This window comes from Apaloderma vittatum, unplaced genomic scaffold (assembly GCF_000703405.1).
Source record: "Apaloderma vittatum isolate BGI_N311 unplaced genomic scaffold, ASM70340v1 scaffold7752, whole genome shotgun sequence".
NCBI classification, from domain to species: Eukaryota; Metazoa; Chordata; class Aves; order Trogoniformes; family Trogonidae; genus Apaloderma; species Apaloderma vittatum.
The window spans coordinates 3630-29757 of record NW_009701813.1 but is presented as its reverse complement, the minus strand read 5'-3'; the positions used below and the strand labels follow the sequence as shown (position 1 = coordinate 29757).

Here is a 26128-nt window from a genome sequence, read left to right as displayed (position 1 = left end):
TGTTGACTGAGGTTGTTGTGACCCAGCAGAATCCGACACTTGGTCTCGCTGAACCTCACACAATTGGCCTCGGCCCATTGATCCAGCCTGTCCAGGTCCCTCTGTAGAGCCTTCCTGCCCTCCGGCAGATCAACGCTCCCTCCCAGCTTTGTGTCATCTGCAAACTTATTGAGGGTGCACTCAATATCCTCGTCTGTATCACTGACAAAGATATTAAAGAGAACTGGCCTCAACACTGAGCCCTGGGGAACATTGCTTGTGACCAGCTGCCCACTGGATTTAATTCCAGTCACTTCTTGGGCCTGGCCACCCAGACAGTTTTTCACCCAGTGAAGAGCACACCCGTTCAAGCCATGAGTAGCCAGTTAATGGTAAGATTCAGCAATGCTTGAGGTCGAATCGATATCTCCAGTCTGCTTGCCATTGCTGCTTCCAATGTACAAATGTTCATCTGCACCACAGATTCTCAGAAACTACCTCCCTCACATAACAATTTTAGTACTGTGGTATTTGATTTCATGTCACATGTTCCTATAATGTTAAATCAACTGCTGTATTTTTATTATTACTGTTTGTTTTATTTATATGCACCTGGTCTTGATAGTTACTCACATTCCTGAAGGCATTCTGTGTCTGTGCAGTAAGACTGGGACTGTCTCAGCTGAAACAGAGAAAAAGAAAGGTGTCACAGTTAGAAATGAGACTTAGTCAGCTTTTACTGAAATCATGATTTAGTATAACATCAGAGCACAAGTTCAAGATAAGGAAGATTATAACCAATCCTTTACTGCATCACACTTGGCTCACAGTGTGTGAAAAAATCCCAGGTATGGAGATAGTTTCTGAACACTATTTACATAATACCTTTAAATCACATGACTAAAATGTTACTGCTTCCACACAGCTTGCAGCCACTGAATGCCTTTTAAAATTCAAGTTAAAAATCTATAGCGATATAGACATTATATATATTATATATAGAATATATATTAAATACAGATATACTCTCTGCACATATTTTGGGATATATCATAGGTAGGTGTTAGTACTATTATCTAGATCAAATAACACTAAAATACTCTATGATTACATAACAGTAAGTGATCAGACTGTGATAATGGTGATGCACAGAGAAGTCAAATTGAAATTGTGCATTTAAACTTAGCACTTACCTTTTTTCCACTGCAATTCTATTTTTAAAAGCATATTTTAATAGGTATTGTACTGTTTTTTCTCTCTACTAATGGGTAAAATTTAAACTGTTTTTAGCAATTGTAATGACTATTTGCATTTACAGACTAGTTAAGCTTGCAAGAGAAGTCAACATTGGCTAACCTGCAAATCAGTAAAACTACATTACAGATGACAGAGTCAAAAAAGAAAGACAAATATCACATTCTTAAGCAGGCACAGAGAGGTTAAAAGGATGGGATTTAATCTGCTGCATTATGGAAACAGGTTCCGTCCTCTGCTTAGGTAATCTACATGGATTAGTAATAGAAGTTTTAAAAAGTACAGAATTTTTACAATGTCTTGGTTAGAACTAATATTTTCTTTTTGACAGGTTTTGTGTCACGGTACCATCACAAATCCCAACACTTCTTGTCACAATACGCTAATCTTTTCATTATCAGTGTAAATATACAAATGTAAAACAGGAGAAAAGATGATGTTCCTCATGAAAGAAATACATCAATAATTTTTACAAACCAAATTTCCCCTTGTATTGGCATAACTGATTTGCTGTATGTAATCATAATACTATGCAAATCAAATCAAGGAAACAGATGAGCAAAGGAAGGAGGAAAACATTTGGAAAACTCTAAGCTCCTTCCTTTATCATAATGATTTTCAATGATTTTTCAATGACATTTGAGAAGACATTGATCACATTTATTCTTTCATTAATATATTAAGATATTTACTGAGGCTACAAAGAAGTTCCTTAGGAAGTACTGGGAAGGCTGGATTTAACCTTTCAACCTATTTCTATGGTTAAAAACAACAGCAAGGGAAATTCAAACAGAAGACTTGCCTTATTAAAAAAACTGTAATCTATCAAACTATGCATAGTTTATGCCCTTCTTATAGGAAAATAAAAGCTTATTTTATTTTCAAACTTTGGAATTCATTCTCAAAGGGGAGGTTTCATGTTGGTAATAGTACCAATTTGGAATATCTGACACTGCGAGATGCCTGAACTGAGAAAACTGGCTATCGCTATACTCACATTTTCAAGAGATCAGCAACATAATTATCTTTTGTTTGTGTAAGTGTTTAATTCTGGAGGGGGCTTAATTTATAATCCCTACTCTGCAAAACACACAGTTTGTTTTCAACACAGACTGATGCTCAGGATTAAAAAGGGTAATAGGTATATGATCAGAAACGTTGCACGAGCATATAGCATCTAATTATCCCTCTTTGGGATGCCCAGGATGGCTACTACTCATATATATAGCTTGCCCAGATAGGCAACACTGCCTTGGGGCAGTTAGCCACAATATTAGTTATCTCCCACTCTAAGTCCAAATACCACTTTTTTAAACCACACAATTAACTGCTTTTTTCCACTTTTTTTTTTTTTTGGTGTGTGCAATTACACTTCATGATCTCTGCTACTGTGATTCTGTGATATTCATACCCAGCAATACAAATATTTCTTAGAAATATTTCCCAACCACTGAAGGTAAATATTCCTTGCAAAAACTATGTGTACTGGAGAAGATTTGATCAGAGCAGGACCACCTATAGACTCAAAGAGGTTTTAAGAAGCCATAGATGCTAAAACCATACTCAAATACCTTCTCTTGCTTGCTTCCCCTCCTGACTACAAGCACGTGCAAAAACCTCAGGAGCCATGAGCAGAAGCTCTAGGAGAACTCTGTAAGCCGGGGAGCCAGGTAACAAATTTGTTTTTAACAGTTCTGTGACAGGCTGCATATTGTTCTCTCGGGATGAAACACAGCAGATGACAAAAAATGAGCAGCAGTAAACCCAGGTTTTTTCTCAATTCATTTGGGTGAACAAATCCCTAACTCTGTAACGCAAATACAAATCTGATCTCTTGCGGTCACTCAATTAGTCAAAAGACGAGAAACGATGCTGGCACGTATACAAAATGCTTACAAAAGTTGAACAGCAGGGAAAGGTAATGTCTTTTGCTGAAACAAGAATGTTCCTTCTACCAATTAGCTCTCTCTCAGTAACTATACCCTTACGGGACACAACTGTTGGGAAAAAATTGAATGTAAGACATTAAACTCATCAGGTACTTGAAAAAAGAGCAATTATCAGTGACTGAAAATAAACAGCCTGCTGTATTCTTATTTTCTATTCTGATGTGGAGGGGGAGTTTGGATGTAAGAACCAGACCTTCCTTCTTCTCAACAAAACCCTCTAAAAGACTTTTCAAATGCATACAATGTTTTTCAGACTGGGAACAATCCAGAGTTGACGAGGAAAAATCTGAATGGAGAAGTAATTCTTAGAATACGTTAACTCTTACATACTGCAAGATTATTAATGATGGTTTTGGTTTATTCATACTTCATACTATTCACATTTCTGAGACCCTCGTGTTGTCAAAAATGCACATCTTCATGTGCAAACCGACTACGCGTACACAAACATGCCACTGTGTGGTGAAAACAGGGCATAAACTTTCACCGCACATTAGCTGCTCCACAAAATCACTGGAGTCCAAATGAAATAGTAAGCCCAGCGAAAGAGCTTCCCCTAGCTCTACTGAGAACTTATTTTTCCCCTACAGTGACCTCAGCCACTGGGATTGCTTCAGCCTTCCCATGAAAGAAGTTAAGCTACTTTGCATCTACCACTCATCACAGGTAGCTATTGTGGAGAAGGAAATTCAGATTTCTGCCTACCTTCACAATAACTCGTTCTGTCAATTGCCTTGCTTCCCCTTAGAGGAGTTTTCTGAAACTCTTCAGATGAGTTTTCAAAATTTGCTACCCCAGAGTTCAACAGTCCAACAAACCCTGGGACTGGTCCTGTGATCTCTGCTCAGGTAAACTTATCTCTTTTTTTTATTAAAGTCATTAGCATCTTGCCTGAAAAAAAAAGAGTAAGGGTTCCTATCCAGCAAGAAAAACAAACAAACAAAAAGACAAAGCATACAAATATCAGGAAGATACCAATGATCAGACAACTCACCATTTAGTCATTTTTCAGAAGCAATAATGGCGTAATCCCCAAACAAAAGCACATTCTAACTCCATAAACAGTGTAAGGAAGAAGTGAAAAACAAGAGGACTAGTGGCAGGAATACCGTGCAATAATCCATGAAGTCTAGTGTGAATAGCAGGTGAGACGAAAGTAAATTATTTTTGTAGGGATAACTAAAATAATCACCTTCTAGAATAACTTTGAGACAGCTTGAAGTAGAAATAGATTCTCAGTAAGGACATGAAGGAAAATTAGCAAGCTCATGAGCCAGGTCAGGAAAGGACCTCCTCACAAAAAACTGTGATGGAATAAAGCCCAGAGAGATGTGTGAAAGAAACAGATAAATGAGATGCAAAGATAAGAGAGCAGAAGCTGTTAACGGTGGCAATGAAAAGGATAGATAAGTAGGAAAGCAAGGACAAATAACTAACTTGATATGGTCATTTATCCCACAAATAAAAGTAAATTTAAAATGCAATCATAAAGACTGTTGAGAGAAAATTTTATGTGATAACAAGGGCAAAATATGACCCCTTATGCAAATACTTTGTTTGCAATTTAGACCAGTTGTAAGCTCTGCTTTTTCTCTCCAATGATGCCAGAAGATGACAACACCATGGCATACTCCTGATGACATTCTCATGCTTCTGGGTAATCAAATCATTGTTTGAGCTTTGTTGGCAGCTGTGTGTTCTATCCAAGGTATATAAACGATTTAGTAAAAACCACAATAAACTGCTGTAGTAGGATAGGCCAGTCCTGACTACAGGCCAGGTTGCAAATTGAACTGTAGCATTATCCGTAGAGTTCAGATTTAAAGATGCAAAAAATGACACCTACATGCATTATTCTGCTACAAGTTGGCCAAGAGAAGTAAGAAAAAAAGAAGGGCATACTGATGGAATTAAATTGGCTCTTAACTACGTTAGGTACTCTTAGAGCAATAAACAAGGAAAAAGTGAACACTGCCTTCTCCAGTCCTTTATTTTCTACAAGCACATGCAGAATTAAAATAAAATTAAAAATTGTTGATACAAGGACAGAATATCAGTCTGCGATAAAAATATAGAGTTTGGTCCTGTGAGGTGACCAATAATTTTCTTTTCCATGGCAAATGAGAGAGAAGCATGCACAGTATTTTTCAGAATAATATTTCTAGATTACGTAGCAACCCTTAGACCCAGAACCATCACCCAGTTATGACAGAGGGAGAACTATAACTTTCATACTGAAAGACATGACATTCTACGGAGGAAGACGCATCAGATAAACAAGTCCGAGGGACCACAGTGCAAAGAGGAGCCTTGATTTGGGCAAGAACTCATTCTCCCCTTTATTTTCTCATTTCTCCTGGGATTGCTGTTCCACCTTGGTGTCATATAGGTCTCCCTTTTCACACTCACACACTCCTACACTTTCATACAATTGCATGACTTTTCAGTACTTCATTTAATAATTTTGCTGGCCTTGAGGACCTGGAATATCCCTGGCATTCTTCTTCTAGTAAATACAAGGCAGAATGAATTAGGAAAACAAGGAGAGTCAGGAAAAAGCAGCTGATGCAGTGTGATAGTCAGAAGCATTATAAGGAGCTCACAGCACCTCTGACTACATGAAGTACTACACAACAAATGGTTGAGAGAGAATATTACACAATATTACCACTGAGGCATCTGAAAACATTCATGAGCAATACACACAGATCTCCCAAGAGGGCATTAGCAAACTTATATCTAAAACACAAAACCAGAATACATGTGTCCTGGTTTGAGATAAACAGAACCAATTCCATTTAGTGATTTTACTCTCCAGCTCAGTTTCTTCTAAGAGGCTGCACTTTCTGAAGTTAACAGCATGTTTTTGCAGAGTGTCTGCTACTGGCAGTGATAACACCTGATACTGTTATATTATTATTATTGTTATATTATTATTATTATTACTGATAATACCTGATGCAGTGATAACACCAGTTACTGCCAGGGATTGGTATGCACAAAGGCTCTTGCTGATACTTATTCCTGTAGTGACCAAGGTCACTGCTGGATGCTGTGTGCCACGCTGGGGGTGCCAGGAAGTAAAAGGGGTTACAAGGAAGTAAAAGGTTGCACCTTCGGGGAGGAGTGGAGGGGACAATGACCAACAAGGGGATTCCATTCCATGTACATCATATTCAGTATAAAGCTGAGGGATCACGAGGGTTAAGGCCTCTTCTTCAATGGCCAGCATCCGAGGAAGACTCTGTCATATCTCCTGCCTTAATCCAGTTCCCAAATCCAGTTCCTGTATCCAGTTCCCCTCTGTCGCTGAGCCTGGAGCTCCCCCGCTGCCACCTGCTCTGCAGCATCAGTGGGGATTGCTACTGGGGTGTGGGGGGAGTCAGGTTTGATACCATTTTGTTATATATTTGCATATATTTAATTATTTTCGTTATTCCCTTATCAGTACTACTATTGTTTTCTTAAAACTGTTCTAGTTTTCTTTTCCAATCTGTGAAAGTCTCTTCACCTCATTCCCTTTCCCTTCCCCTTTGAGGAGGGAGAGGAATCAGAGAGCATCTGTTAGCCTTCAGCAGCTGTCCCAGCCCTAACTCTCAACAACATGTGGGTTTTTTTACCAAACAGTTGAGTATCTTCTGCAAAATGATGCATATTAGCAAATAAAAAGGGTACTCCCACATAGACAGACAGCCTTGAGGAAAGAACTAGGCTTAGAACTAAGAGTTCCAACAGATAAGTACAGTGTGCTCTAAGCATTAATTACATCCACATGTGGCCTGAGAGAAAAAGCACAATTTTCCTCTTTTTCCTCAAATGAGATGGATACAACACAGCTCTGATCATCAGAGTTCAGCCATTCATAGTACAGGTTATAGCTATTACTTACTTCTGGAATATCAAGCTGACAGAATTTTCAACGCACAATTTTCTACACTTCTTCCAATACTGTCACACCATGCACACTTTGAGACAGTCATGAGGTGTGACTGAATATTTTTTATAAATAAGAAATTGTTTTTTTATATATATACTGGTTAGGAAAGAAGCAGCTTCCAGCATACTACAAAACTCAAGAATGGGAAATGCAAACAACAACAAGCATCTTCAACTTCCAGTTAAGTCCTGATACCTAAGCCCTTGAAAGAAAAAAAGTCTCCATGAGATAGAGACACTATTTTTCATGGCTTTTTTCTTTTTTTCCCCCTTTCCTTAACATTCACTTATCTGTCTATGCAACAGTCTCCATTTATAGTGCTTGATCTAGAACTAGTTTCTAAGTGCATGAATTCAGTGATACACTTTTGAGGCCTTAACATGCACAACACTAGTCTCTTGAGCACCCAGTAAAGTTGGGGAAATGGAAGTCAGTGGAGCAAGTCTGCTCAGGAACAGGCTCACCCCCTGCCACTCCGACCTTGTGCTTTGTTCTTTTGGCCCATTGCCTTAGGAAATGCACTAAGTCTTTTGCCCTCCACCTCAGAAGGTTGATAGCTTCTTTGTCCTAATGAGCAACCTAAGGTTCAGCTGTTGGGAAAAGTAATTTTTGAACCAGCCTGAACACCAAGAAATTGGGAATTGAAGGCATAGGTCTGGAAAAAAAAATGGGCAAGTGAGACCAAAATGCAATTTCCTGCTCTTGGGATGGCTGGCTAAGAAGGGCTGTAGCCAAGGGCTAAAATGCTCCATAGGTTTTTCACAGCAAATGCTATAAAAAATAAAATTGACAAGACAAATGATGTAGAACGTGTAAGAAGTCTCCAGGGCAATCTCCGTATGTAGAAGATCACTTTAAATTATCACAGATGTATTCGGTATAGTTCTGCTGTGCTTTCAGTAGAAGGCCACATCAGAAAGCCAAGTCACTTTTGATGGTTGTCTGAGGGACTATTTAAGTTGGGCTTAGCTATGTTGACATCTTGAAAGCTTTTCATCCATTTACAGCACACAACACATCTATTTTAGTCATCTGTGTTTATTCTGTGCTGTTTGCACAAAGTCTACCTCAGCCAAGACTCAGGGCTATGCTGGATACTCTTTCAGACAATGCCGGTACTACCGTAAGACTCTAAAAATGACCTAGCCAAGAGAATTATGTGGAAGCTTGGTTGACAGAAGAGTGTTTGAATCAACTGTATTGAAATAGTTCAAGGATTTGCAACTTCTGCCATAAAAATCTAGTGACATCTCAAAATATAAGAGATTAAAATAAATAATTATTTGCTTTCTATCCCCCAGAGTTTGAGAAACATTCAAGCCTTCTGATATAGCAACATAACTAGACATGAGCCATTACTTTGCAATTAGCTACAGAAGAATAAGACACAAGGCTGGAATTCTCACAGACATTTGTAAGGCCATCAAATCTTCACACCACTTGTGCTTAATGCCTAAAGAAGATTGTCCACAGGAAACCACAGAGATGGGAACACGCCCTGCCCTGGTGGACTGTTTCCAGATCCATCTTTGCATGTTATTGACTTCATGTTCCATTCCCACAGCTGCCTAACCATGAACTACCTTTTTGTCAATGAAACAAAGCCGAATCATGCATACTCAAGGAAAGGTGAAACTATGGTCAGGTGAGTTATAGGGGTACCTGACACCAGAGACCCTCCAGGTGATCCTCTGATCCATTTGGAGCATTTTCTAGAAGATGCCACAGCACCTGATGGAAATTAATGCAGACTCCATGTGTAGAAGGGGGTTAGGTTTGTCAAACTCTATAAAAGGCAAAGAACTAAGTCACAGGTTTATCCTTCTATTTCCCTTTAATACCATGTAAGTTTTCGCACTCCAATTACTCATTGCTCAATAAATCATTTGCATTTTCTGATTGTTGGTGTGGTTGCACCTCTTATTTTGTCTGTGAGTATCCTGAACCTCAGTTACAATCCAGAGTGAGCCCAGGGGTCACATTAGTTGGGATGTGACAGGTCTAAGATATGGGCCTGTTGGAGCAAGCCCAGAGGAAGGCCACGAAGATGATCAGAGGGCTGGAACACCTCCTTTATGAGGACAGGCTGAGAGAAGGCTCCAGGAGGGCCTTCCAGTACTTAAAGGGGGCCTACAGGAAAAAAGGGGAAGGACTCTTCATCAGGAAGTGTAGTGATAGGACAAGGGGTAAGAGTTTCAAACTGAAAGAAGGAAAATTTAGATTAGATCTTAGCAAGAAATTCTTTTCTGTGAGGGTGGTGGCTAGGTTGGATGGAGCTTTGAACAACCTGGTCTAGTGGAAGGTGTTCCTGCCCAAGGCAAGGGGGCTGGAACTAGATGATCTTTAAGGTTCTTTCCAAACCAAATGATTCTGTGATTCTATGATTATCTGCTGCCACAACACACACTGTGTTTTCAGTCTAGTTTTCAGACTTAAACTGAGCCTTAGGCTAAGATGCTCCATAGGTCAGCCATCACAGAATCACAGAATGTTCGGGGTTGGAAGAGACATCAAAAGATCATCTAGTCCAACTCCCCTGACAAAGCAGGATCACCTAGAGTAGGTCATACAGGAACATGTCCAGGTGGGTTTTTAGTGTCTCCAGAGAAGGAGACTCCATGCTTACTCAGAGAGCATCAAAGTCCAAAGGAGTAACATGGTGCAATCAGATTTTTATTTTACACAAGTAGTGAAAAAAAAGGAATTAAAAAGGTTTAAGTATGATACTCTTCTTTCTAGAGATTTGCTATCTCCTGCCACAACTAATACAGAAACCATTTCCTCTGGATACCAGAGAATATCCTTCACCATGAATCTTTCAGACAACTGGCCCCTTGTCTGACAGAGCCCTCCCCATCAAAGTACTTGATGTCATTTGTTGTTTTTCATTCTTGAACTTTGGCTTTTCTTGTCAAAATAAGTTTTGCAGATGGAGGAGACTGAAAAGGAGCTAAAGTCATAGAAGCTAACAGACCTGTCATTGTCTTCTGAAACTCTTGCGTATCTGCAGAGCATGGAAAGTCAAATGTTATTTTCTTCTATGTTTACTTCCTCTTCTGGAAGTTCTCAGTTATCTGCTATATCCATAGAGTAAATAGTCAAATTGTTACACAACACCATCAAATCATAACAGATGTTGCCATAGGTATTACATACTAGAAATTATATTTATGAAGTCACAGCCAAATATTTTAGATTTCTACTGTTTCCTAGGAATATTTGGGAATCATCATATTTGCTTATTACTTACAGTGGCCACACTGTACCACGTGTGAAATTTTCCAATTTTGAAACTAAAGCAGAATGCTGAAAAATCCACTTCAGGAAAATGATAGAACATTCAGCATAGGAGAATTCAGTGCCACCTTAAGCAGGTATATATTAGTTATAAAAACTGTGGGTATGAACAGTATCTCCCAGTTAACCTAATAATAAGAACAAAATCTTTTAAAAATATCATGCACACTAGATAAAGTCCATTGTCCATAAAGTCTTCATGGTATTATGAATTAAGAAGAAAAAAATTCAACAAAACAAACCTCTGCTTATTCAAGCAAAATGATGGACAGAAAAATAATCATAGAATCATAAATGTTGGAAAAGATCCCTAAGATCATCAAGTCTAACTGTCAACTCAACACTACCATTAACACTAAACCATGTCTAGAAGTGCCACGTCTACATGTTTTTTGAACACTGCCAGGGATGGTGACTCCACCACTTTCCTGGGCAGCCCCGTCCAATGCCTCGCCACTCTTTCAGTAAAGAAATTTTTCCTGGTTGGACTCAATGATCCCAAGGGTCTTTTCCAACCTGAATTGTCCTATGATTCTATCTAAACCTCCTCTGGTGCAATCTGAGCCCATTTCCTCTCGTCATATTGCTTGTTACTTGGGAGAAGAGACCAGCATCCGCTTCACTACGACTTCCTTTCAGGTAGCTCTAGAGAGCAATGAGATCTCCTTTCAGCCTCCTCTCCTCCAGACTAAACAAGCCCAGTTCCCTCAGTCACTCCTCATACGCCATGCTCTCCAGACCCCACACCAGCTTCACTGCCCTTCTCTGGACTCGCTCTAGTACCTCAATGTCCTTCTTGTGGCGAGGTGCCCAAAACTGGACACAGTACTCAAGCTGTGGCCTCACCAGTGCCAAGTACAGGGGCACAATCACTTCCCTGGTCCTGCTGGTTACTCCATTTCTGATCCAGGCTAGGATGCCGTTGGCCTTCTTGGCCACCTGGGCACACTGCTGGCTCAGCTGGCTGTTGACCAGCACCCCCAGATACTTTTCTGCCGGGCAGCTTTCCAGCCACTCTTCCCCATGCCTGTAGTGCTGCCTGGGGTTGTCACGACGTAGCTTAGGAAGAGCTACGTTTTTTAAAAACAACCAGATTTCTTGTTTGTAATTTTCTGTGGTGTTGCTAATAGCAAGAGAGAAGACTTCAAATTACAATAGTTTTTCCTTTTTCACTTCATAAGCATTAACTGTAATGACAACATGAAGCGAACCACTTCAAAAGTAGAGATTTAAACTATATGCTATATACAAAAACTATAATGTATTCATCCAAAAATACTAATTTGAATGCCAGATACATTTTCTTAGAATTTTAAAGTAAATACTAATTTAATTAGAAATTAAAAGGAATACACTGGGAATTAAAACAACAACTTCAGGTTGTAGAGTCAGGCTTTTTGACCTTTTGACCTCAGCACAGCATCATCATTCAAATTTCCCATACAGCAAGCTCTAACAGAAAACTTGTGTATATGAATATGTATTTTTATTTCTACATGTAATAGTCATAACTGAATATATGTTTTCTTCATTAGCAGAAGCCTTAACTCTTATAAGCGTTGTTCTCTATAAATATAAATAACTTAGTCTGTATAAATAAATTAGTCTGTAAAAATTAGTTTGCTTAAACCCAAATGCAAGTTATTAAAGTCTACATCAATCAGGAGGTTTGGCACAATGTCATTACTGGGCTGAGGAATCTTAAAAGTACATTTTCAGACTTGGGCATCTCTTATAATTACATTGTCATTCTGTTAAATTCGATCTTAACTCAACATCTGGATTTACAATGCTCAGTCTGGAGATAATTACAACCACCTTGTCAAGCAAAATCCTGACAAGTACTCCCAGCTGTACCATCATTCAAATGTGCTCTGATGTCCTTTTTACCTATTTAGATTAAAAAGAATCAACAATTCAGTAGGCATAGGGAACTATTCAGGATATACAACATGCTTAGATATTGTATTTTCCTCCACATTCTAAAAAGCTGCAGATTGCCCAGCATTCTTGTATCCCAGTGGTTTTGGAGTAAATGTTTTGATGATCCAACTTTTAGAGGCAGCAGGCACCCAGTCTCCACTGAGACTTGTGCTGTTTAGCAATTTTGAGAACTGATGTCCAAGGATTCCTTTTAAAACAAACAGTAAAAATCCTATTTGCTCACATTCTGTAAGACTGAGTGACAAAACAGCAACTTATAAAACAAACTCTTACTGAAGCATAACAATTACAGAAGCAATACTGAAGGTTTAGCAAGTCGCCTGCTAAAATTTTGCAACAAGTTACTTGAGGATAGTCTGGCTGCTGACTGAGACTTTTGAGACTGTTCCATTCTAGATTCTGCTGAATTAGCCCAGCTAGTGATTTACTCTTATAAATATTTAGGAGCATCTGGTTTGCTTTTTAGGATAGAAGAAATCTGGCATTTTCCCTTACTCCTCACAGTTTTAAGTGCTAATTGCTATGATCTTTTCGGAAGCTGGACTCTGGGCAGTAAACGCCATTTCTGCAACTACACAGGAACGCCGTTAGACTGGTCTTGGTGACTGTCCAAGAGCGTGAACGTATGATGCACTCCATTAATATTCACAATGCAGGAACCAGTGTGCCTCTGGATGATCTGTTTGCACCCATCCTACACTGCCCGGAGCAGCCCGGAAACAAAATCTCACAGACCTTTGTGGCACTTCTGACTTTGGACACAACTCACCTACATTGTTCGTACCTCCAGCCACAACATAGAGAACTGGCTGACTGATACTGTCAGTATCTTGCAGCAAAAAAAAGGAAAAGATTAAAAAAATGCTGAATGGGGATCAAAAGTCTGAACCATCAGATTTGTATCTGACAAGCCTCAGAGGACAGGGCAGTGAACATGCACCCTCCTTTCTCCCTCCCAACTTCCTGAAACGTGGTCCCTGGGGTTCCTTTGTCACCACTTTAGTATATGTCCAGAAGCCTCAAGATCCAGAATCATCACAACTGTGGGATACTGCACAATTGTCATGTTGAGGACAAGAGGAAAAATCTTTCTTGAGAAAGGACATGTCCCTGGCAGCAGGGAGGATGGATTAAAATGATCTCTAAGGTACCTTCCAGCTTAGGCCATTCTGTGATTCTATGACATGTGTATGAGAGTACATATGCAAGTAGCAGGGAGAGCTCAGAATATTTTGAAATTGTGCCTCTGACTGGGAAGCATGAGCCAGGATGGCTGGGCCCTGACGTAAAGGCTTCACAGAAGCCTCAATTTTCTATGCCCTTGTGCCAACAGCATTGACCTTTAAAGAGCACATAAGTAGACCCCGAAGGATGTGATTACATCCCTGCACTCCGCACTTTAAATGCATATCTGGGATACTGCATCCAATCTCAAGCTCCCCTACACAAGACATATTTACAGACTAAAGTGAATTCAGAGAGGGGTCACCAGAGGCTGGAGCACCTGCCCTCTAAGGAGGGGCTGAGGGAGCTGGGCTTGTTCAGTCTAGAGAAGAGATGGTCTTAGGTGGACCTAACACCCCCCCCAGTACTTACAAGGAGGATACTGAGAGGACAGAGACAGGCTCTTCATATGCTGTATGACAGAGAGTAAGATACATTCAACCAAAACAGAAGCTGGAAGAAAAAATCTGTATCACAAAGACTGTCAAACATTGGAATAAGATGCCCCAAGAAGCTGTGGAATTGCTGTCCTTGAAGGTTTTCGAGACTCAGCTGGAACAGAAACCCCAACTGACCTGGTCTGAATCCACTGTTGACCCTGCTTTGAGACGGAGGCCCACCTAGATGGCCTCCTGAAGTCCCTTCCACCCCGAACAATTCTGCTAACATCAGAAAACGGGCACACATCCCTTTTGCTTCTTGGATCTCCATCCCCCAAAAAAGCCTGTTGCCTGTTCAACAGTAAGAAAGTAAGTCAACTTGTACTCTACTTTGTGTAGAGTATGAAGAGAGCACTGGCCCCACTACACTTAAGGACTACCCAAGGGAAACTGTATCAGGCCCATAAATTACATGGAACCAGCTATGCTGGCATCCTCTATCTGTCTGGTGTCATTTTGGACTGTGGTGCACCTGGCTACTAGGATGATCTGGCCTGCTTTGCAATTCCAGCTTTGATGCTGAACTCAAGGGTCTTGCGGTCTGTGAGACGACAAGCCCGGTCCTCAAGTGTTGCCTGATCTAGTCGAGAGGTGGCGTCCCTGCCCACAACAGGGAGGTTGGACTAGATGATCTCTAAGGTCCTTTCCAGCCTAGGCCATTCTATGATTCTATGATTCTAAGCCCTTGCCATTTCCTATTGTCCTATTGGCATTTTGCCTTCTGCTGCAGCCACTGATGTAGCCCTCCCACTAAGAGAGCCTGGTCTGGAGTATTTTGGCTCTCAGTGTGGCCTGTGTGTTTTTGAGGAGGTGTTGTGTGTGCACAGGCCCAGAGGTACAATGTGAGAGCACGATGGCACAGGTTCTGCAGTGCTGCCTTATGGACATGCTTACTCGGAGCAGAGCAATTTTGGCCAGTGGGATCAGCCAAGCACCCTGAGAGCACACACAGGTACAGCATCTGGTTAGCTTTAGTTTCTTCCTCTGACACTCCATAGGAGATAGTGGAACAATACACTCTAAGGCCAGTAAAGTGTGGACACTCAAGATTTTACGTCCGGAGTGAAGCAGGGCTATATGAATGCAACTCATACACATTTGCAAGAACAAGCTATATAAACTTCTTGCTAAGCACTCTTTAAAACAAGTTTATTCTTTTATGGATGTATGCATGTGGAAGGAGTTTTATTTTAAGGGCAAGCACACAAATTGATTCCTTATTCCCTGACATACAATCTTCGGGGACTTACACATTAGCCCTACTCCTATGATAGGCTAGTGGATGCCATATTTTCCTGATAATCTTCCTAAAATACTGATAAGAAACTTCTTGCAGAAGGGCCTGATCCTAGAGAAGATGCTCTTCAGACACACTGCCTGTACACAGTAACTTAAAGGGAAATTCATTTAGGTCCTAAGAGAGCAAATGGGATAAGAACAAATTTAGGAAAATCTGTAAGGGGAAGCACCTCAAATGAAACCGATGTGCAATGTGATCTTAAAAAACAGTTTAACCAAATTAGAGTTGTAATTAAGTTCATCTAATTGCTCACAGTTCACAAGTGTTAGTGTTATTTTAAAAATATATATACTTAGAGAAAAAATAGCACTTTGTAGCTTTTTCTTCAATGGACAGTGAACTAAGTTTCACACAGAAGCAAAGAGTCATTGTTATTTTACAGGTCACAGTTACAGCAGTGTAAAATAACTTGCTTGAAGTTGCTCAGCCATATCATTGACATAGCAAGGAACAGAACTTAAACGTCATCATCACTGGATTCTTAACTTCAGCATTTTTTTAAAGGTTAGTTTTAAAAAATTTAGACATCTTTATCTTGCCGTACGAGTATGTGGAACTTCCTATGTGTGGTATCACCTTGATCTCAAAGAGTTTGTGCCGTACTTTCTTTGGGTTTACGCAGACTGAAAAAGGCCTAAAAGAAACATTTTAATAGAAACGCCGTCAATGCTTTCAAAATGCAGCCCTGGGAAATAAGGAGAAAGTTATCACTTGTATTAACTGTTCAAAAGCCCATCAGAGAGTCAGATACACAGATTCTAACTGTACACACAGCTGAATAAGCAGAATCAAAAGCACCAGGAACTGCAAATCTGCAAGAGCTGAAGTAATGTCTGAATAGCCATCCTTCCAAAAATCCTCATGTTATCCTTACCAGATTAATCAGTCTTCTCATTGCATGTTCATGCGAGCAAATGCATTCACAAGGATCAAATCCACCTTCTGCCATGGTTCTCTGGATAAACCTGAACTTGTCTGTGAACACCTAAGAAGAATAAGAATAAAAGGACAATGAACTCTTTTTCAGCTGACCTTATTTTCCAGAGACTCACACATCAAGTTTCAGTTCATTTAATGCCAGGGTGAAAAAGCAAAACAAAGCAGGGTAATCCCATTATTCCTTTGGCAGCATGAATGAAGAAGTCTGGTATGTGCAATTACATTTTGATGTTGCTGAAAGCAGTGTCTCACACAGGCTTCCTTACAGAGCCAAGTAATTTTTTTGCAAGAATTTGTGTCTCTCCACTGGGTTTTCCCACATACTGCAAAGAAATACATGCTACCAAACAAGAATCACAAGGATTAAAATCTGGTTTCTCATTTGCATAGTGGGACTCTTAGGTGTACACATATAATTTGAAAAGTCAGGGGAACCTGTACTCCTAAACTCTAACAAACTGCTGGCATTCTCCCTCTGGATCAATGTACAGGAAAATAATTTAAAACCCTTTGCTAAAGGGAGAAACAATCATCCTTACTCTATAATGAAAGCAAGCAGCAGGGGTGAAAAAGTGGATGTACTTGGAAACACTTTAAAAAAAGAGCTATACACACAAATTTTACATCAAAGAATTAGGTCATTCACTTAGCAATACAGTAAGTTCAAAGGAGCTGTAATGAACATGGTGGGGAATCAATCCTGTGTTATTCACCTGCTAAAACCATTTACACAAGACACATCAAGCATATACAAGCGTATCTTTACTGTTTATCAATAGCCGCCTCAGTGACTGAGTGGATGGTCAAAATGGGTAGTAGCAGAATGCAAGGCATTTCTACCCTTGGGGTCAAATCAGGGATTGATTTCTCTTGAGCGAGGACACCTATGATGTATTTGAACAGTTCTGCATGATACTTACAAAATATTTTTGTTAACTGGGTATCAATGAAGCTGGATTCGGATTGTGTTTGTGTTGCACGTACCGGGGCCCTAATGTGAGATAACTGGCAAGCTTAACAAATGCATCAGCTTAGAGCAGATACAACCTCTCAATTTCCTAAAACAAGTAGTTTATGAAGTGGCCAGCCATTTGATAAGGCTGTGCTGAATCAACAGCTGTGTTTTGCAGTCATCACCTACAAAAACTTAGAGCTTTGATCAAATATAAGCATTTCAGTGTTTTAACTTCTCTAGGAGAAACAGGTATAACCTATATGGCTATGAGATATCTTTCTCCAACAGAACATACCACTGTAAAAGCTCTTCCCTCTTGGGGGAAGAAAGAGATGGAGAAAAGAAAATGCATTTCAGAAGTCCTTCCTCTGTCAACACCTACCACTCTTCCGTGGAGAGAGACAGATAGTAAAAGAAGGTAAGAGAAATATTCATTATTGAGTCTGAACATCAGGGTCCTTAATCTGCTAGGGTCTTCACTTTTTAAAAGATCACTGAAAACTTAAAAAAGGAAAAAAAAAAACCAAACATTGAAGGGATGGAAGAAAGGCTTTTTGCCTAGACACTAAAGAAAGAATAATCTGGCAATGTAGAGAGGAGACTGAGGGATGACTTGTAGCATGTAAGTACCTTTGCTTAGAAAAATAAACCTGTTATCAACTAAAATCAGAAGAGAAGCAAGGCGTAAGTTTTTACCATCACAGCAACGCAACAAACTGCCAAAGGAGTTTCCCTTCTCTCAATGCATTCAGAGGTGCTTCAGCCAAAAGAACAGAAGCGCTCAAGTTTAGATATCACAGGAGATCACAGCAGGTGATCTAATGATTCTTTTCTGGAGTTAATTATAAAGCTACTACACTAACTTTTGGGAAATTATCTTAGAAAAACTATAATTGCAAGACAGCAATAGAAGAAGTTTTTTCACTACATGAGCTCTCGGGATGATATGCCACATTGACCAGAACAGCTTTCTAAAGCTGTCCTAGCACGTGGAAGAGATAAAAGCACTGATGGCTAAATAGTGCAAAATTATATATAACAAATTACCTTAATGAGCCAAAATAAAGCAAAACTCACGTCAGCAAGTAAAATGTCATCCAAGCTTTCAACAAAAGATCCCGTACAAGCCTTCTCACCTTCACATGATGCTGAAAGGAATCATCCTTTATCTTTCCTTCCTCCAAGCCTATAACAAGCTCTTTCATCAGCAAAGGACCAAAGATGAACCATCTATTTTTGGAACAGCGCTAGTTTTTCCCCTGATAAAGATGATTTTATTATTTAAAGAAAAAACAGGTAACTATTCCCCATTTATGCAATTATATTTTGCTGGGAAGTGGAGGAAGTGGATTTTACACATGTAAAAGTTGGTAATAAGAAGCTAGAGTTTTTATATATCACGGAGTAGGATTCTTTGGCTCCACTTTGTGCTCTTAGGCAACCTGTTCATATCAGAATCCTGTTCCAGACTTGCAGTGTGCTTCCTGCCCGCCTCCCAGTACTTGCGATTGCCTGATCTCACGTCAGCAGCTAATTTGTCCTGCCCAGCCCTGACCTCTCTTTGCTGTGAGTCACACCACCTCTCCACCTTCTGCAAATACAGTTCTGCATACAATCTTCCACAAAAAAAAAAGAGGATGTGCTCCGTTCTTTTCCTCTTGACCTGGACGAATCAAAAAGCTAGTAGTTTTACTTTATTTTACTTTCTTTATTTTTCTGTATGTTTTTGTGTTTATTGTTACCTTGTTTTTCTTGGAATTTATAGAGTAACTGGTTAAGACCACAGCACTTGGTAAGGCTATGATGTCAAACACCTGCACACACTCTGACTGAGACAGTTACTTTTACTTTACTTAAAATTACCATATTTTGACTTGGCTACATCACTGCTAGCACAGTATTTAATACACAGAGTTTACAAACAGCTGGAAAATACATTTAGTAAATATGTCAAAGCTCTCACTGATAACAGCTGAAAAGGCATACATTATGGTCTCTAGACTGAGCAAACTGACAGAGAGCATAATAAAGGAGAGAATTATTAAATGTGGACAAATATGACGTACCATCAAAGAGTCGACATGACCTTTACAATGTGAAAAGGCCCACAGAGGCAATCATAAATAGTACTACTGAAATTAAAATGCTGTAGTCAAAGCTGGAATCACTATGATCTGGGAGCAAAGTGGAGGATCGTCTCTGATTATTTAAGACAGAAATAAAAGCGCACCTTTAGACTTGAGCATCTATTTGAAACTGTAGGCAATGAAGCCACACTGAAAAATAGTCGCTCATGATTTAAAAAATTGTATTCTCAGTTATAGTAATTATTGCAAATTGTTTCTTCTTTTATTATCTTCCCCAACCTCACCCCTATGGGCTTTGCATTATATTTTATACACCCTGATATCAAAAAAGCAGTCTTTACGGCTACAATCTGATTGGGTTTTGTATGTTGAGACTCTTCTGTATTTTAAATTATTGCAATGACTACACATTATTTCCCAACTCAGCAACACCTCTCCTGAGTAAATAGCATACCGCTGGTAGTCTCTGAGAGACAGAAATTATACTCTGCTTCTCTCCACCTTCATCATTACAAAACTGAATTCCTTTCTAGCATGAAGTCAGACAAGTTTTGTCAATTTTCCATGTGCTGGATGCCCTCCAACAGGACTCCAATACAATGTTGATTGGCAAGATTGTCAAAAGGGCACATCCCTTCCAGCCTATGCCATTCTGTGATTCTATGATTCTATGATTCTATGATCTACTCCTTGGTATAAAGGAGTGTGTAAAAATATATGTAGTTACAGTATTCAAAGAAGCACTCACTCTGCATGATACATAAATTTAGTCACTGCAGATTTATCATGGACTAAAGCTGGCATCTTCAGCACCAAAACCCTACGCTGGATCCAGGCATTTTGAAAAGGTAAACTATCACACGCAGATGATACCTACAATGGCTGAAGATTTCCTCTGCTAACAACTACTTTTGCTGTGTTGCTATTTTCTTGAAGATTGAAAGTAGGGAATCCTTGGAACCACAGTATCTCACAGTGCAACAGCCACATAACAGAATCTTTCCACGTTACTTTAAAGAGGAACAAAACCCCATGAGCTTCTTGTTACTGTTTTTCAGCCAACTGCAGTTACTAAAAGCACAACTGTCAAATATCTTTATCAAGCCATAAAGTTAATTTTGCTTCTGAGTTCAGTGTGAGAGAAGTGCGGCAGAACAAATGAATATACTCATAAAATCTAAAAGAAAAATGTAGAATGAAAGCAAATGACTTGTCATGCCTCTGCAGGCATTCTGAAAAATGATAAAGGGCTAAAATAGCAAAAGTCACATACAAGGCAGAAACAATTCACTGCCCCAAAGATAAAATGCTCATTTTTATCCTCCTGTTAGAGGCAGAAACCCTTTCTTCTATACTCTTCCATGATCTCCTAAAGGATACAGGCTTCCATAAAAAGGATTTGTTCTCTTGCCTTTTCACCTGCACCTAAGCCACCTTAGTATGCATGTTTTCTTACAATATCTGATCCCTTCTGTAACTCTTTTCTTCACAGCACACTCCAAGTTTGGTTCTTCCATATAAACTTATCCATTTCCAAATGACCTCCAATTATTCTTTTGTAGCATCTAAAACATCCAGTACATTGGCTTCACGTAGCGAAACTTCTATTTTTTTCCAGTTTCTACACCCAGAAATGCAGCACTTTTCCTATCACCAGAGCAATATAAAGGAGGAAAAAGGGAGAAATGATAACAGAGCCATTAAAAAACCAAAGGAGGGGAATAACTAATACAGCATAAAACTACAGGACAGTATAAGAAAACAAAAGTGTTTGTGGTTGAATAGGGAAGAAACATCACAAAAGGAACTACAGAAATAAGGAGAAAACAGAGAAAAACAGGCAGTACTTAAAAAAATAAATGTTACTCTGAAGTTAATGGATGCACACTTCTAAGATCATAGGGGAGGACACCACAGTAAATCAAAATTAATCCAGAATCCAAGGGCCCAGCATAAATATCCAGTGGAGGTGGTCTGCATTTTTTATGCAAGAGTTTTAAAATGTTTGAGCTGTAGAACAGGCAAAAAATAAGCCTGAAATTTTCTAAGGAAACTTCCCTTACAAAGAAACTTCCTCTGTTCAAACGAAGCTAAAAATAGTTCTGCAGGAAAAAAAAGAATCTTGTATACATATTGAAACTAATTAAAACATACCAGGGATCTGTTCTCCTCTATGATTGTAATTTAGATAGTTCATGTAAATATTACCTCATAGAACCTAAGTCTGAGACACTGCAACATTATATTTGGCTTTTTTATAACGGTAATTTTTAATTCTTTTTATTAACAATGCAGGAAAAGCTTTCTCCCACTATCTCTTCCATGCCTACAGCTCCATCCTCCTTTTATCGAAACACGTGCCAGCACTCCCATTGGCTTCAGCAGACCAGGATCTAGTAGCTCTGCAAAGTCATAGATCTCTAGAGGACCACTGACGATCTTTCTCTACCAGGCCTCCTCCCAGGCATTAAATTGAGTTTTCGGGACAAAAGAAAACCAGCTGGCTGACTGGGCAGCAAAAGCAAAACAGCAGGATATAAATGTGGGTCCTGCCAGGAGGAGCGCTGCCACAGCAAAGTGTGGCGCCAATTACAGCTTTCTCCAACTAATTGTCCCAGTTCAGATCAACCATTTGGCTTCCCTAGGGAAAGGAGCTGCAATCATTTTTATGGCTGATCCAATACCCAGAGAGGGTTCCTAGACATAGCAACATCTTCAGTGGATAAAGCAATCCTGTTCACTCTCTTTCCTTATAATTCCAGGGGCGGGGAGAGGAGCTGATTTTGTACTTGAAAGCATCAGCACATCTCCCTAGACTTCCAGCTGCAGCCTAATGAGTTGGCAAGTGTATTTTTGCACTGCAACTTTTCTCCAGATAATTAACAAGATCTGAGATGAACTTTTCAATGCAGATTAAGCTAAACTAGCTCCTTTGCTCGTGGAAAAGTCAGTGCTTAACCATGCACACAGATGTATGTAACCGGTGCTGTTCTTGTTGGTTTCAACAGAGACAGCAAGACCAGTAGGAGCTCCACGAGAGAACGGCTCACCCAGCCACATTCTGCTCAAGGTAGTGGGTAGCTTTGCTACTGTCTCTCTAATCATTTGGTATGTAAGTAAACTACGAATTAATTTTCTAGCGTCATCCATCTGGTGCTTCTTACAAATGCTAATTTAATACGAAGCAACTCCTTAAAAATAGAAGCAAACCCAAAGAAACTAAGAAATGCTGAGCTAGTCACTGAAGAACACTACAGCGACACACTGAAATCAGGGAAGGAGGTTTTGAGCAGGGATGGGTTCAGAACTGAGAAGTAAATGCTAAGGATCGTTCTGAAGTTTGTTGTTTCTTTTTCTGATGGTCTCACAAGACTACTGAAGCACTGGTACCTCCCTTGTCCCCACAGCATGAGTCCACCACTGTGCGACCACCCCAAAGCTGTGAACATTGCTGGGCCACTACCATTTTTACCTTCACGTGGACCTTTGGACTTGCTCTGAGTGGGTCAGGAAGTTCTGGCAGCCCTGCCAACTGCGCTGCCACCTAGAGCACTGAAGCAGGAGCTGCAGCGTGAAAACTTAAAAGACACAGTTATGGTCAAAGTCCCTTCACAACCAAGCACCACAACACTCACTGAAGTAAGTGAGAGAGTTCACACTGCTTTAAAGGGTGGCAGGATCTAGTAGGCAACTGGTAGGAAATTCACTATTTGTGCAAAAGGCTAACCAAGGTTACAGGTATGCTGATGTGCATCAGCTCAACACAGAACGGTATGTCAGGGAAACACAGAAGATGACATTGATGCTTCTTTCAGTTTAATTAAGACTTGTCAGTGTCAAGAACAACTCTCAGAGAACAAGAATCCACACTTTCAACCCCCCCTCCCTGTTTCCCTCCTTCTTTTTCATGGCCAGTCCCCAATATGTGAGGAGAGAGAGATATTTCAGGCTTTAACGCTATAAGGCTGATGTCAGTGATCAAAACTGAATTCCACAAGGGAGCTAAGTAAGACACTCCAAGATTAAAAAAAAAAGCTATTTACTTATTCCCATGCAAGTGGCTTAACATTTCTTCTGGGCAAAAGACTTGAAAAGGAGCCAATTATGCACATCCAGTCATGGACCAGAAAAGCAGTCCAGCTATTTTAGAATTCATTTAACTGATATTTGATACAGTAGGTTATTGCCAAACTCCAGCTGTCAGCATTTGGTCATCCTTTTGTTAAAATGATGACATTTCTCTGAAAGAAATCTCTTGGAATATGAAAGCTAATTAAGAGAAGATGTCAACGACACAGAACGCTGCCTAAGAATCTCTTTCTGCTACGTAAATGCCTCAGCTTCACTTGTACATTTATTTCTAGTGTGGGAGACTGTGACAGTGGTCTAAGACAAAAAAATCATTCCTATTGCACTGAATGACTAATGGCTATTTAATCACTTTGTTTGACATATGCTACTGCAAAAGGGTGGGCTAGCATCTGTACTTACACATTGCATTTCAACCAGTTTAGAGAGTGAACTGGGAGCCCTCTTCTGCGGTCTTCAGGAAGGCAGGAATTCTTACTGACTTTAACAGGATTTTTCGCTTGAGTGGTAAGAAGAAGAACCAGCTCCTAAGCAAATCTGCTTACTCTCCTGCTTTTTGTACACGTCTCTGGCACTGCAGATGGCCTCACTGCTTGCGTTGACATTCCTCTTCCCATTCCCCAGCAACAATCGTCAGTCTCCTAAACCCAGCGGCCCTGCAGCTGTACGAGCGCTGCACTGCTGCTGGAAGCAACATGCGCCGAATCTGAACCCCCTGCCGAGAGCACTTCTGCACCAGCGCGGAGAGGACGCCCATGCTGGGCCGTGCCAACCAGGGCTACAGGTTCGTGTTGCAATGTTTTGGCAAGCCCAATTCTGAACAAGTGGCTACAGACGAAAGAGGAGCTGGTCTTCCAGAGAGGAAACTTTTGCAGGGAAACAATAATACAGGGAACTCTGTGCAGAGAGAAAATAGCAGAAGTGAGCGTCTCGCACCAGCCTCCTCATGGGAGTAGAACACGGAAACCGACTTTCCTGTTGGCTACCCTGCCCAAGGGACGTTTTGCACTTAACTTTGGGCTTCAAAATACAAAACTAGTCATTTACTTTAAAAGACTAAGTATGGAAAAAGAGTATGTTCCAGCAACAAACTACCTACCTACCTATCCACGAAATGTCTCTACTCTTATTCCAAGATCTACAAACCGAGGTTATGATTACTATGTCCCAATGTACCAAATCAACCCGAGGGCTTGAAGCAGATTCAACTTAAAGGCTTGGGACTCAAACCCGTGAGCAAATTACCAGGGTACGCCAAAGCCACTGCACAGCAGCTGAGCTGTGGCAATGGTCCCCGCCTGCACTCTCAGCCCATGGGAACAGGGAGAGAACACGACTTTGCTTAGTCCGTAAGAGAAAAAGGTTCAGCTGAGGCACTTACTTCAGAGCTGCTCTGAGCACCCAGGTGGTTACAGCAGCTGCTCAGGTGGCCTGCAATAACTCCCTGTTTTGAAGTAATTTTTCTGGAGCGTCAATTGTTCAGAAATTTTTAAACATTTTATATCTTTGCAAAAATAAACATTAAAAAATTCTCTTATTCACTCCTCTACAAAAATGTACAGTTTCAAAACAAATAAAAATGAAAGTTTTTTTCACCATCCTGAGTCAGCAAGAGCAGCCCTAAACCATGAGCTATGAAGTCTTTTGAGGACAACTGCTTAGATTATAAAATACCTTACTAAATCCTTAAAACCACAAAAATACACTCCAACAACTAATGTTACTCCAATCACATACAAACACAAAATTATACTGAAATTCTTCAGAATATTTTCATTAGTTTTTTCTCCAGGGATGACATATGTTTCTAATATCTTGCCACTGAGCAAACAGATTTAGCAGGGTAACAGCATGCTGAGAAAGATAGCAGGATTTTCAATTTTCAGATGAAAGCAGCTGTATTCCCTGGCAGCCCTCCTCCTAACCCCTCTAGGCCAGATCAAATTTTATCTGAAGCTAGCGGGTGCCCGTCTTTAACTTCAATGGAAGTCAAATCAGGTCTTCTACATACCTGCAGTAAACAATTTGAAGCTTATCAATTAGAATATTTTTAATCAGTACTTATACCAGAGGGAATCTGTAGCAATTAACAGGATTTCTGAGCTCGGTTATTTACATATATTTAGCTAAAAGATGACCTAGTTTTTATCAGAGAATATCCGTCTAATTCATCAGACTCACAAACTAGTTTAGATTACCAAAAGGAAAGTGCTATACAAATTATACAAGTCTCCCCTGCACCTACTAGCCATGGATTTTTAAATCTGTTACAATAATTTGCACAAGGAAAATCTATGGTACTATTTCATGAGATCAGGATTAGTTTGTAACACATATCTCGCCTTCGGCTCCACAGTTTTCCCACAGAAAATAAGGTATTTTTCATTTTTAGACACTTTCGTCCTATGTACTAACTTGAAACCATAGCATTCAGTAATCTCCATAGGACAAGAGAAGTCTATGTATAAGAATATTCCTGTATATCACAGAGTTCTCTCATAAAAACTTTATCTAGTATTTCCAAATAGGGTTGCTTAATAAGAGGTGCTATCTAATTAGTCTCACCTAGATATGAAAGTGATAAGCCTGTAACGACACTGCAGCTTCTAGCACAGGAATTCCTGTTAAACTAAGGCTGCTCACACCAGGAAGCTTTGTTTCACACTTGATTTAGTCCAACTACTAGAACAGCAAACCCCCAGCGTTTCTTCAGATACTAATGTGATTTCATTCG

The 26128-nt window shown here is 39.9% G+C and overlaps 1 protein-coding gene across 1 annotated transcript in view; it reads right to left on the bottom strand.

The window, feature by feature from the left end:
- SMIM14 (small integral membrane protein 14) overlaps positions 1–16303 on the bottom strand; it is a 25528-nt gene extending 9225 nt beyond the window's left edge. The window contains exons 1-2 of the mRNA XM_009879295.1: positions 16199–16303; positions 613–661 (exon numbers count right to left, since the gene is read on the bottom strand). Coding sequence (XP_009877597.1) covers positions 613–661; positions 16199–16273 — 124 coding nt within the window. The 5' untranslated portion in view covers positions 16274–16303. The remainder of the gene's footprint in view (positions 1–612; positions 662–16198) is intronic.
- Between the last annotated feature and the right edge of the window lie 9825 nt (positions 16304–26128).